Source organism: Mus pahari, chromosome 13 (assembly GCF_900095145.1).
Source record: "Mus pahari chromosome 13, PAHARI_EIJ_v1.1, whole genome shotgun sequence".
NCBI classification, from domain to species: Eukaryota; Metazoa; Chordata; class Mammalia; order Rodentia; family Muridae; genus Mus; species Mus pahari.
The window spans coordinates 42,237,760-42,250,323 of NC_034602.1; the positions used below are offsets into that span (position 1 = coordinate 42,237,760).

General features: G+C 42.9%; 1 protein-coding gene across 1 annotated transcript in view; it reads right to left on the minus strand.

The window, feature by feature from the left end:
• Positions 1-12,564, minus strand: part of Adgra3 (adhesion G protein-coupled receptor A3) — a 97,223-nt gene that overhangs the window by 9,017 nt on the left and 75,642 nt on the right. The window contains exons 13-16 of the mRNA XM_021210577.2: positions 10,278-10,491; positions 9,861-10,069; positions 3,156-3,280; positions 1,862-1,985 (exon numbers count right to left, since the gene is read on the minus strand). Of these exons, the coding sequence (XP_021066236.1) occupies positions 1,862-1,985; positions 3,156-3,280; positions 9,861-10,069; positions 10,278-10,491 (672 nt within the window). The remainder of the gene's footprint in view (positions 1-1,861; positions 1,986-3,155; positions 3,281-9,860; positions 10,070-10,277; positions 10,492-12,564) is intronic.

Here is a 12,564-nt window from a genome sequence, read left to right on the forward strand (position 1 = left end):
GAGGGAGAAAGCAGCAGCCTGGATGTGGCCATAGCTTTCTGTCAGAGCCAGAGAGCAGCAGGGACAGGGGGAAGCCTTGCCCTCATAAGGGGAGGAAGGGGATTAATGTGGTCTGGGGAGGTGGGCAGTGCCAGTAGCCAGCATGGGGCTTTGAAATGTATAATGGGCACTTGTGAAAAGGGACTGAGGGAGCCTGCAGGCCAGCGTGGGCTTGGATAAATGACACCTTTTGGTAACCGGGTACGTTGGCTTTTACATAGCAACCTGAAATCCTTCTAGTCCAGCTGGAGCTGATTTCTGGACATATGCACTTCCTGAGACCTAACCCACTCATCTCCAGCTCCAGGCCTGCACGCCTGCCTGCCCCCTGCCATGGATCTACTAACTTCTAGAACAATGAGTCTCATACCAAATGCTTTCTATTGCAAGTTGTCTTGATCATGGATTGCTTGCTTGCTTGCTTGCTTGCTTCCTTCCTTCCTTTTTTGAAACCTGGCCTTGAACTCAAGAGATCTGCTGGCCTCTGCCTCCCAAGTGCATTAGAGAAAGGTGTGAGCTGCTATGCCCAGCTCTTCACGGTGTCTTATTGTAGTAATCAGAAAGTAACCAAGACATCATGTCTGCCTACTGGCAGGAGGCTGCTGTACATTAAAGTCATGTTTAGTCTTTTCTAAACTTTCATGTCTTTTCTAGTAATATATGTGTGAATTGGTTTTGTTTTTTAAATATATACAATCATATCACCCAACAATTCAATTATCACTTCAATTTGCAGGTCAGAAACTGAGACAGACACACTGACTATAGGAATCGGGATTTCAAACTGATATTTATATTGTATTTTCACTGTAGCTTTACTGAAGTCAAGGGGTGGAGACAATTCCTGTTTATAATGAATACAAGAAGGCACTAAAATGGAATGTTATTCAATCATTGTAAAGAAGGAAATCATGTCATATTCAACAACACAGATAAACTTCAAGGACATTACACAACAACGGTAGAATATTACACAGCTCCGGAAGTCAAAGGCAGACAAGCAAGAGAAAGAGGGGACTAGTTGTTAGAGGGATGGGAACATGGGAGGGGCTGTGTGGTGGGTACAGAGTGCACACTCACAGAGTTACAGGAAAGAGGAAGTCTCTGGGATGAGATGCATGCATAGCACCGCACTACAGCTCACCTGTGTACTATGAGCTGAAGGCAGATCTCACCTGATAGGTTTTAAGTCACAATTGCAAAACAGTTCAACAAGGTGCCAGGCAGCCCTCTCAGCGAGTGGCAGAGCTGAGATGCAAATCCGAGCAGTCCAACTCTAGGTGAGCAATGCACAGCAAGGACAGAAAACTACGTATCCCCCATTCTTATATGGAGGAGAGGAAGGTATAACAGCATTATACCTGAAGAGCAAAGGTCATCATTTAAAAACAAGAGGGAAGTATTTAATTCTTTACATTTAGCAAAACTAATGGTTTCTTAGTTTCATCCAACTCCTCTTTTCTCATCAGTGGATTAAGTCCTCCTTTAAAATCTGTCAAAAAGATGTTATTTATTTTTCATTCGAAGTTGGGACTTTACAAACATTTAAATGAACTATTAATCACCAGAAAGGGCTTGACAGATGACAGGCAGCTGCTAAGGACAGGGAGAGAAGCTTTTAGAGGTAGTCATTAGGCTGGCAATAAATATTCAAACCTTCAAGAAGACTGCGAGACTGCTTAGTGGCCAGGCCCTGGGCTGGGCTGCAGGCAAAGGAGGACTCCAGAGAAACAGGTTTTTTGATTTACAGTTAATGAAACACAAAGTTGTTTTCTAGTATCATAATTTTTTTCCACCCTAAAACCTTTCAAGTTTGACTTACTGCTTGACAGACGCTGGCATTTCTGGTCTGGGTTATTCCTCCCACAAACACCACGCAGGTCAGGAGAATGTGAAAGCACAGGTTCACGAGCATGTGCCAGCTCTTGAGACTGATTCGGATCAAGCTGTTGGGGAAAAGAGGAACATGAACGAACATTCAGGCTGGAACACCGGCAGCAGGGCTCCGGGAGCAGCTCCCGGTTAACTCACAAAAGTTAGCTGCACAAAAGATCACATTAATATGCTTTAAGTTTAAAAATCTTACTAACTTAACATATACTGCACCCTCCCCCCCCCCACAATTTGACAGTCCATTTAAGCTAACATTGCTTCTTAACACTTGGCTTTATCTATCAAAAAGACTTTCATGGACCCACAGCCCGCACAAAAGCTGTGCCCATTCCCCACTGTCAGAACATGGACAACTGTCACTAAATGATGTCAAAGAAGCCTCAATTACATGTTGGCTATGTAGAAATGTCTTCAGTGTACCACTGAGTTTCTGTCCTGCCCAAGCTGGATAGCACACATGAAATGCCCAACACATTTCCTCCTGGCCTTTTATAATGAAATGTTGAACTCTCTTTTTTCCTTTCCTTTTCTTTCTTTCTTTTTTTTTTTTTTTTAAAAAAAAAATAGATCAAAATCACCTTTTATTTCCGAAGAAAATGTCAAGAAATGCCATACATGTCCGACTTAAATAGGAAAATACATTCTAGCAGAGTCTTTTGTACTTAAGTTTCCTGCTTAGCAAGTCCTTTTAGTTCATTACTTCCAATCAGAAAATAAAAGTTTTGATAGCTGTGCCTCCAATTAACAGAAACCAAATCCTCTATGTAAATGTCACCAACTTTCTTCAAAGTGCTATCTTTAAAGATACGGCAACAGTGAGGATGCTGTAAGATACAAACATGGACTGTCTACTACCTGGAGACAGCTCTGCAGGGACCCTGTACATGACGAAACCCCACTCTGCTTCCGGCCCTCTTGCATCTGCACCCTAGCCTCCAGCTCCCATTCCCACAGTCTCTTCCAGGTACAACCCCAGCAAATTGGAAATGGAAACATGTCCTCAACAGAGCAGAGAAGGAACAAGAAAATTCCTCAGGGCTGAAATTAGCGGATGGCTCTTCATGTCCCAGTCGGCATGGGATGAAGGCTGTGGGCAGTCGTCAGCAGCATCTTTATTATGTAAGGGTACCACCAGTGTCACGCTTCAGTTTATCACAACTAAGTGTGAAATAAAGTCCTCTTCCAAGTGCGCAGAGCCACGATAGTCAGATGCACTCTCTTACCTGTGGTGGTACACGTAACTGATGATAACAGCCAAGAGACACAAGAGGAGAGTGATGGCGGTGGTGTAAACCACAGGGTGCAGGAGACTGGCTGCTGGGGTGTACAACTCTGACCCGGTCAGATCCTGAGAGGACAAAAAATGGTCACAGGCTATTTTTTTAATTAGATATTTTCTTTATTTACATTTCAAATTTTATCCACTTTCCTCATTTCCCCTCTGAAAGTTCCCTTATCTCAGTTCCCCTCCCCCTGCTCACTAGCCCACTTCCCTGTCCTGGCATTCCTCTATACTGGGGCATCAAGCCTTCACAAGGCCAAGGGCCTCTCCTCTCACTGATGTCCGACAAGGTCATCCTCTGCTACATATGCAGCTTTAGCCTTGAGTCCCTCCTTGTGTACTCTTTGGTTGGTGGTTTAGTCCCTGGGAGCTCTGGGGGTACTGGTTGGTTCATATTGTTATTCCTCCTGTGGGGCTGCAAACCCCTTCAGTTCCTTCGGTCCTTTCTCTAGCTCCTCCATTGGGAACTCTGTGCTCAGTCCAATAGTTGGCTGAGAGCATCCACCTCTGTGTTTGTCAGGCACTGGCAGAGTCTCTCAGGAGACAGCTTATATCAGGCTCCTGTGAGCAAGCACTTGTTGGCATCCACAATAATGTCTGGGCTTGGTAACTGTATATGGGATGGATCCCCATGTGGGACAGTCACCGGATGGCCTTTCCTTCAGTTTCTGTTCCAAACTTCTCTGTATCTCCTCCCATGGGTATTTTGATACCTCGTCTAAGGAGTCATGGGCTATTATAGACATATAGCTACTGGGCATTTTCTGAATGCTTGACCAAAAACTCTGGCCCTAACTCACATCTCTGTGCTCTTTGGACGGATGTCTCCCCCCTACGCTGCATCAGTTACTACGCTTTCCTCTGGTTGTCTCTAGTTTGGTTCACAGTCTGAGAGAAAGAAGAGTCCAGCACAGCGTGCGGTGGCTGCGGTAGGAATCTGACCCCATTCCCTCCACGCACAGCAAACACAGACAGACAGACAGACAGTAGGAAGCGAGGTGAGGCTATAAATGCTTAATGCTTACCCCAGCGATGCCCGCCCTCCACTTCCTAAAGATCCCATACCCTCCACGCATCATTAACAATGAACAAGAGATCACTTAAAAACTGCAATACTGTACTTCACACAACGCTCAAAATCAGTGTTGGTCGAACAGTGAAACTAAGTATGTTAAGGAAATCATACTGGGATGTCTTGAAGAAAACAAAGATACAAGTTCATATAAAAAAAAGGGAAAATTTAAAAGGAGAAAAAGGCAAGTAAGAAGACCCTCTTGAACTTGGCATAGACTGGGATTTCTAAACAGGATGTACAGATCACTGACTATAAAAAAATCCTAAGAAGTCAGTAACAAACATTTAAGGAATCCTGTTCACACCAGGGACAGGAGGAGAAAAGGAAAGGGCTCGGCAAAGCCTACATGCACAGAGAGCATGTGTATTCTTAGCCCATCAGGATCCCAGCAAACAAGCCAGGCACACTGGGGCTGGCCTTTGCCCCCAGCCGACTCTCTAGGAATCCACGTGCAGGCTCAGCATCCCAGTCACCCCAGTCACCCCCAGTCACTGCTGTAGGAATAAGAACTACAATCTTGGAACACAAGAGAGAGAGTGAAATCACTCCCATCAAAGTGAAGATCCCAAGGATCAGTGAATACCACAAGCAACGAAGAAACACCCTAACAACCAAGACTAAGCTGGCACCGACGATTTGGGAAGCTGTGGGGCATTAATATTGAAGCTGAGCATGGGAATGGTTCACAGTCCTGGCCTCCACTCATAGGAATGTACAGTCAATCAAAAGCACGCACATGATTCATCAAGGTCAGCTTCCACTCACTCACCTGATGTGCGTTATCAATATAATGGACAGTTTTCACTATTTTCATTGAGTGGATGGAACTAATGCACACGTACTAAAATATACAAGCTACTGCTTCACACAGAGAGAAATCCCCCTCGATGTAATGGGGAGATTGGGGAAATGGGCAGACACACAAAGCAATACCATGGGCCCCAAGTGTAGAATGTAAGCACAATCACAACTTACGTTATGGCACACAGTGTTAGAAAAGGGGAAGAAACGCATGGGGCTTCTAAGTGCTGGGGTAGCAACCATGATGGTTAGTGGTGGGCATGACATGGAAATAGCATTTATCCAAACTCCAGGGTTTATGTACTTTGCCCAGTATTGAAAGTTAATGAAAAACTGAAGAGCTCATCCCTCTGATCCTTAGTTTCAGCTTGCAGAAATTTATGCTGCACAGACATCATGAAATGTGTAAAGTGGCATGTACAAGCAAACTGCTAGAAACAGACCCGACAGAGAAAATCTAAGGCCATTGACACTCCTCAGAGACAAGAGAGGGGGCAGACAGACAGACAGAGTGCTTTTCTCCCTATGACATGTGAGATGAGAGGTGCGAGAGATGAGGTACTACAGCATAGTTAGAACAGCGATTCAGGATCAGACTGCTTGGATTCTAGTCATTGTTCCAAAGCTAACCTACCTCAGTTCCAGACCTATTGTCAAGAGACTATGACAACTGCCTACACAGTAAAAACCACCGGGAGTGCCTGGCACACGAGTGCCTACTGCAGATCAGCCACCGCCACCCCATCTCCAATGTCTTAGCACCAGCAGCCCCACAGTGTGTCCAGTGGTAGATAGCAGATGTCTCCTTAAATCACTTTCTATCTTACATTTTGCTTTTTGCTGTTGCTGTTGTTGAGGCAAGGTTTCTCTGTGGAGCCTTACCTGCCCTAAAACTTACTCTGTAGACCAGGCTGCTCTTGAACTCAGAGAGAATCATCTTATATTTTGAGATGGGTTCTTTCACTGAACTTAGAGTTGACCAATTTGAGTAGACTGGCTGGCCAGAGCACTGTCTCTATGTCCACAATGGTAACTCCTCCTTAATGATATCCTCAGTGACATCTGGCTTTTTACTCCAGGTCCTCAATCTTCCTCAGTAAGCACTTTATCTACTAAGCCACCTCTCCATCCTGGAAGCAGGGTTTAGGAGAATGTATACAGCAAGCAAGCATGTGGGAAAATAGGTGAAAACAGGGCTCCATGAACATAGAAACAGGTTTCTGAACATAGAAACCTCTTCAATATGCAAGGAGCTATTAACTGTAGTTATGCAAAACTGATAGCTGAGGGGTTCCCCCTGTGTCGTCACATACAGGCGTAATTACCATCTGATGGAGATGAATGTGCTGTTTAAGTCGTTCAGGCATTCCGGTCAGCTATGTACTAACTAGAGCTGACTCTCTCTTTCTCAGCATGCTCAGTTAGTGTTAGTGATTAGAGGAATAAGAAGGTAACCACTGGTCTTTACATCTAGACAATCCGAGAAACAAAGGCAAAGCACACTGTGAGCACTCTGGCCTCACCACTACTGATGGGCGAGGTATTAAGATCCTATGTAGTGTTGGCTCCTATTTGCCTCTATTGCCCAGAGTCCCTCTGATTCTCCTGGCCCCCACTGGGTACTTCTGATATCAATGCAGCAATTCCAACTTCTGCTGATAATTCCCCCCTCAGGGACTGGACGGCTTCTCTGTAACTGACTGTAGGGATGAACAGAACCAACCAGGATATCATCTGTTTTAGACAGAGCAGCAAAACCAGCAGTTGTATATCGTTCTTTCAAGCACATTTCTCAACTGGATCATAATAAGCACATGGCTTATCTTCCTAGAGGCATGGGCATTTAGACTTTACGTACCGACCTCAGAAGAGAGCACTCAAGCAAAGCAGGCTTATATTTATGAGTCAGTAAGAGAATAGAAGAAACAAAGCAACTGTTCACAATTTTAAAAAGGCATTACTTCTGTCTTAACTTGATGACATACTGTAGGACAGGTGTAATCTTCTCTTGTAGTCCTGAGGATAGCCTCAGGACTTCATGCATGCTACATAATCGCTCAGAAATATGCCCACAACCTTAAGTCTGTATGATGAAGAAGCAACTCTAAATTTTCCACACACTCTATGGTAACTTTATAACTTTGTCAACTATCCCAGATGTGTTTCTAGCTTCTGCCTCTAGGTGGCAGTTACATCTCAGAAAACAAGAGTCTCTGAAACTAGGGAGCAAGTGCTCAGCAGTCTTCCAGCTTTAAAACACCAGTGTTTCACATTTTTTAGAAGATTAAAAATCTGAAAGATAAAAGAAGAGCTTATTCCTTCTAGAAAAGGATTATACTAATTTAAATAGTTTAGAAGACAGTAAGGAAGTTCAAAAATAGAAGCTTTCAACTAGTATTAGATTAAACAAAAACAAAAGTTTCACATGGTGTGGTATCACAGTGAAGCTTAAAATGCAGTATTTCTATATTTCCTTTATTTTGCTCAACTTCTGATCAGTATTTCATACATTTCAGATAATCTTGTATTTCCTATTGTTTCTCCTTCAAATGCTACATGGTTTCCAAATATTTTATTCTCAAATGTGAATGAGAAACAATTTAAAGCCAAAACCAATCAAAATGCAGAATTGCGGAAGCAAGTCTCCGCTGGAGACTCTCATTTACCAGGTAACTCTGGTGACTAGAGGTTCATGATCACTGAGGAAGGGGAGCTGGGAAGGTCCTAAATGCCCAGAGGAGCAGGGATTTGCTCTGATTATGTGTCTCTTAGGGATGTCAGAAGCAACATCCATGAAGTCCCACCGACATGACTGCCCAAACATGAGTGGAACAAGGACATCAATGGATACACTAACGTGGAAGGCTGAACTCACAAGGCCTCAGCCTTACACACGACTGCAGGCAACTAAGAAAAGCTGAGAGCTGGAGAAACAGGCTTCTCACACCAAGACCTGAGAACACACAGCAGCATTACAGACTGGGCAGGTGGTGCTGATGTAGAGAGAAGCACACACACCACCTCCATCACCACCACCAAGAGGATGAAGGGAAAAGGAAGTCATGAATAAAAGACAGTGGGGGTCGGGGAGGATAATGTACTAAAATTTCAAAAAAGGGGGAGGGCCTAAAAAGAAATTGTCTCAAACTGTAATTAATACCATATTTTATTTATGTATCGTGTGTGTGTGTGTGTGTGTGTGTGTGTGTGTGTGTGTGTGTGTGTGTGCAGGGTGAATGGCATGTGGCTTGGAGAGAAGTCAGAGGATAACTTGAAGAATCAGTTCTCTCCCCCCCACCATATGTGGGACCTAGGGATGGAACTCAGACCTTCAGGCTTGGAAAAGAGCACTTCACCTACTCAGCCAGCTCACAAATCCAGTAGTGCTGTAATTCAAAGACAGGTGCCAAAGAGTGAAATGTGAATTTACAGAAACCAGACAACTCATTCGCTATGAACACTGGTTTAAAGAACAAAAGGTAAATACAAATAGTAGTAGTAATAATAATAATAATAATAATAAAAGTTGTTTCTAGTGGTATGTAGTAGTATGTAGTCCTCTACCCATCAAACATCCCAAGAGTGTGCATGCTGAAGTACAGGTATGTTGAATATGGTTCAAGTGCACTGTTTACAGCTGTGTGCAAAGATTCATGGTGTCACTGTCACGACAGTCCTATCACCTGCAAAATATCCATTTTTCAGGCTTTATCTGCCAAGGGACCAGAAAAAGCATCAAAAGACAGAAGCAAGGAAAATGAAACAAACACTGGGCAAAATTATTATAATCCATCCGGGCTTGTCTCAAGATCATTTCTACTGGCCAATGCTATCATATGTAAAAAAAAAAAAAAATTCACCAAGTATAAAAAACTATGTTTCAAGATTATCTATACAAGTATAAGTATATAAGTATACTTATAAATTATATTTAATAAGTATAAGTAATACTGTTTAGATACCAGATTCACAATTGAAATTAAACAGAGAAGTCTTGGCTGTTTATGGGCAATGTCTCCATACCTGTAGTGATCTCTCTGTGCTCTACACACACAACCAAGATGGTGGCACCATGTAACAACTGCAAAATAACTACAAAGTAGCCACAACAGTAACTAAAGTGGGTCATTTCATCCTCATGTGCTCAGGACAGAGAAGACTGAAGCAAGTATCTCCAGGATCTTAAGACTCAGGCCAAGTACTTTAGGAGACCTGACTGCTTGTATTAACAGAAGTTCCTTTAAGAATGGCTAACAGGCAACGGCAATGGTGAACAAGAGTGGGCAGTGGAACTGACTGACAACCGAGTGACAATCAAACCGGCAGCCTTCAGTGCTGTTCTGCAGCCACAAAACTTATTAAAGTCACTGCCATCCACTCCCACGGCCATTGTCCACTCAAAAGGGTAACAGTGTGGGTATGTGGTCAGAAACCTTCTGTGAACTGCTGTGAATCCCTCAGCAAAGAAATCGCCCCACACTGAAGGAGTCAGACTACAGAAACCCAAGCCGTCTCTTCATGTTTTAAGGAGGTCAGCGCCTAGCTGATCTGATTCCCTCCTAGTTCACTGAGAATCCTCTACAAAGTGCAACCACATTCATTTCACTTGGTAGTAACTCCATTTCCCTTGAAATCCAGAATCACCTCTTACATAATTAAATGGAACCAGCTATGTTAAGTTAAAAAGTAAATTTTTCGTTTGGGCTTAATTATGCATAGAGAACCATTACAATATATAGTATTTATACACCAAGCTAACAACGGCCACACCATTAGCACAGCATAGTTGCCCAGGGAGCCGCACTGAATGGTGGTGATGTTCTCATCCGAGTAGAGTATACAGCACCCATCTGACTTCCAGCCTCCTTGTCCGTTCAGCAAATCAAAGTCCCACTGCGCGGCGACCGCATCTGCTCCGTGGGCAATTCGGCGCAGCGTCACATTAACAGGGATGTGGTGGGTATCTACGGTCGCACCATCTGGAGAAAATGGGAAAGAACGGTATTTCTCAAACAAACTTCATAAACAATTAAATGCCAACTTATACACTGATGGGCACTCTGCAAGATCTTTTTTCACTAGTGACTCATTAAATCAACAAAGAACAAAAATAAGCATATTTTCAGGAAGAGCAACCAATAAAGCCACAGTGCCGAGCAACTGGCGGGTAACATCTGCCACACAAACCTATTTTCGTGAGGATCACAGGGGTCACTACTGTGCGCCGCTTGCCATCGTCTGCCAACTTTGTTGAATTTCCAGTTGCTGGAAAAAGCTTTCCGTTGCGGAAGGCAATGAGCTGAAGCTTATAGAGGGAGTCATCCGTCGCTCGGACTTCTCGCTTTTGTTTTGGTGAGAAAAGGGAGGAAGGAAGCTGAATGGAGGCCTCCATGATGGTGTTCTGAAAAATATATATATACATGTATGTATGTACGTGTGTATATATATATGTATATGTATATATATATATATATATATATATATATATATATATATATATATTATAAAATCCACAATACTACTGTGAAAAAACTTGAGCAATGTCAGATAGTCAAGAAAATGTTCAAATTATACGCTAAACATGTTTTCAAAAAGTGTATACAAAAATTAACATTTAAAACAACTAACAAGTTCAGAAGAAAATAAAAGTCTAAGCAGCACAGAGCGGCATAGGTCAAAAGTATAAATCAGAGAAATCCAAGTTCTTTTTCCAAGAGTTTAAAAATAAGAGAACTGTTAATTTTTCCATGACAACATACACAGGTACAGCAGACAGCATTAAGCAGATCGAGAGTTCCATTCATCAGTTTTACAGTTACCGAGAATAAGCAGGAGGGGCGAACAGAGTCAGGTTCACACCATAAAAGACCAGGATTTTACAGAGAAAACCGAAGTTTAAACTCAACACACTGCTACTTTTGCACGTGTTTCCTTGCGACTAAGAAACAGTGGTTGGAGAACAGCAACAAACAAGAGAAAGTGCTTAACAGCCACAGAGTGTGCCTCACTTCTTCACACCTGATCTCAGCCGAAAGGTCGAGCAGCAGTACTGTCTGTGCCTACTGCGGATTTTAAGTTACACATTCAACTTTAATAAAACACATTAACTTTAACAAAGATAAGCATTCAACTTTAACAGAAAAAAAAAACAAAACTGTATGCTCAGGAGATATAGATTTCAACTAACCTGAAAATACTCACTAAAGGAAGAATTTACCACCAAGACATTTTCTTCACCACCAACCCCTTTCTCCCTCCAAAGCAATCTACCGGGAACCAAAAGAATTTTTCCTTGAAAGACAAAGGTGACTACTATTGTACTTTAATAATACTTGGCTTGTGAGACTTTTAGAATACTGTCCCCATCCTAAGGCACCATATAATTTGACTAGAGACTCCTGCTTACATCTATGTCCTAGCTCAGACATGGAGACAAGAGAGCCACAGCAGGAGCCCCTGCTCTCCACGGGCCTAGCATGCTGGGCAGACCGGGCCCTGACAGCAATGCCTCACGATTCTGCTGTCTGACAAACTCCTGGAGCTATCTACTGGACTTGCTTTTTAACAAGGTAATTCTCTTTACAACAGAAGAGACAGATCAGAACCCATGGCCGGCAGCCAAGAGAAAGCCTTCACACAAGTCTGCGCACCGTGCTCTCTGGTGGAAGGGTCATTCCAGTGGCTGCCTAGGTGTTTGTCCCATCTTCTGGATCTACAGAGCGTGCACACCCGTGTTACACAGCCAAGTGCTGCAGCTCTAACACATGTCTCTCTCTGCTTGTTAACTGGACAGGAAGGAACTTGGGCTGCAGATAACATTATTCATTTTTTTATCTTCTATGTACTACTTCCTGCCATTTACATTTACTGAAAATAGCTGCCTGTTAATAAATTTAACCAAGTCAACATGGCATTCTTGCTGAAAAAAAATTACAAGGTTGTAGTGAAGCAAATGATTGACTTTGTAATTATTTAAGTGTTCTGCTTACAATGCAGGCACAGCAGATCCCTGGCAATAATCTGTTGGGTGTTATTTGAGATATTTACATATTACTTTTAAATTAAAGATGTCATGAAAATATGTGTCAGAATTACTGTCTAAGGAAAACCATGCACAGGCTCCCATTATTCTTACAAATATGAGGCATGGAGAGGAGGTAGGAAGTCTGAGAGCCAGAGAGGATGGAGGATACTGGGAGACCAAGGCCTCTAAATCAAGTAAACAAAGCACAGATGAACTCAGAGACAGAAGCAGCAAGCGTGGGGCCTGCACCGGACTGCAGCAGCTCTTCTGAGTTTTACCATAGCTTGCAGTTTAGGGTTTTTATGGACTCCCGAGTGTGAGAACGAGGATCTCTGACGCCTCTGCCTGTTTTTAGGGCTCTTTTCTTTGATATGAAAATATATGAATTTCTTTTAAAGGTATAAGTTGTTACCTAAAGATAAAAATCAAGCCATCATTCAATTAATAGTT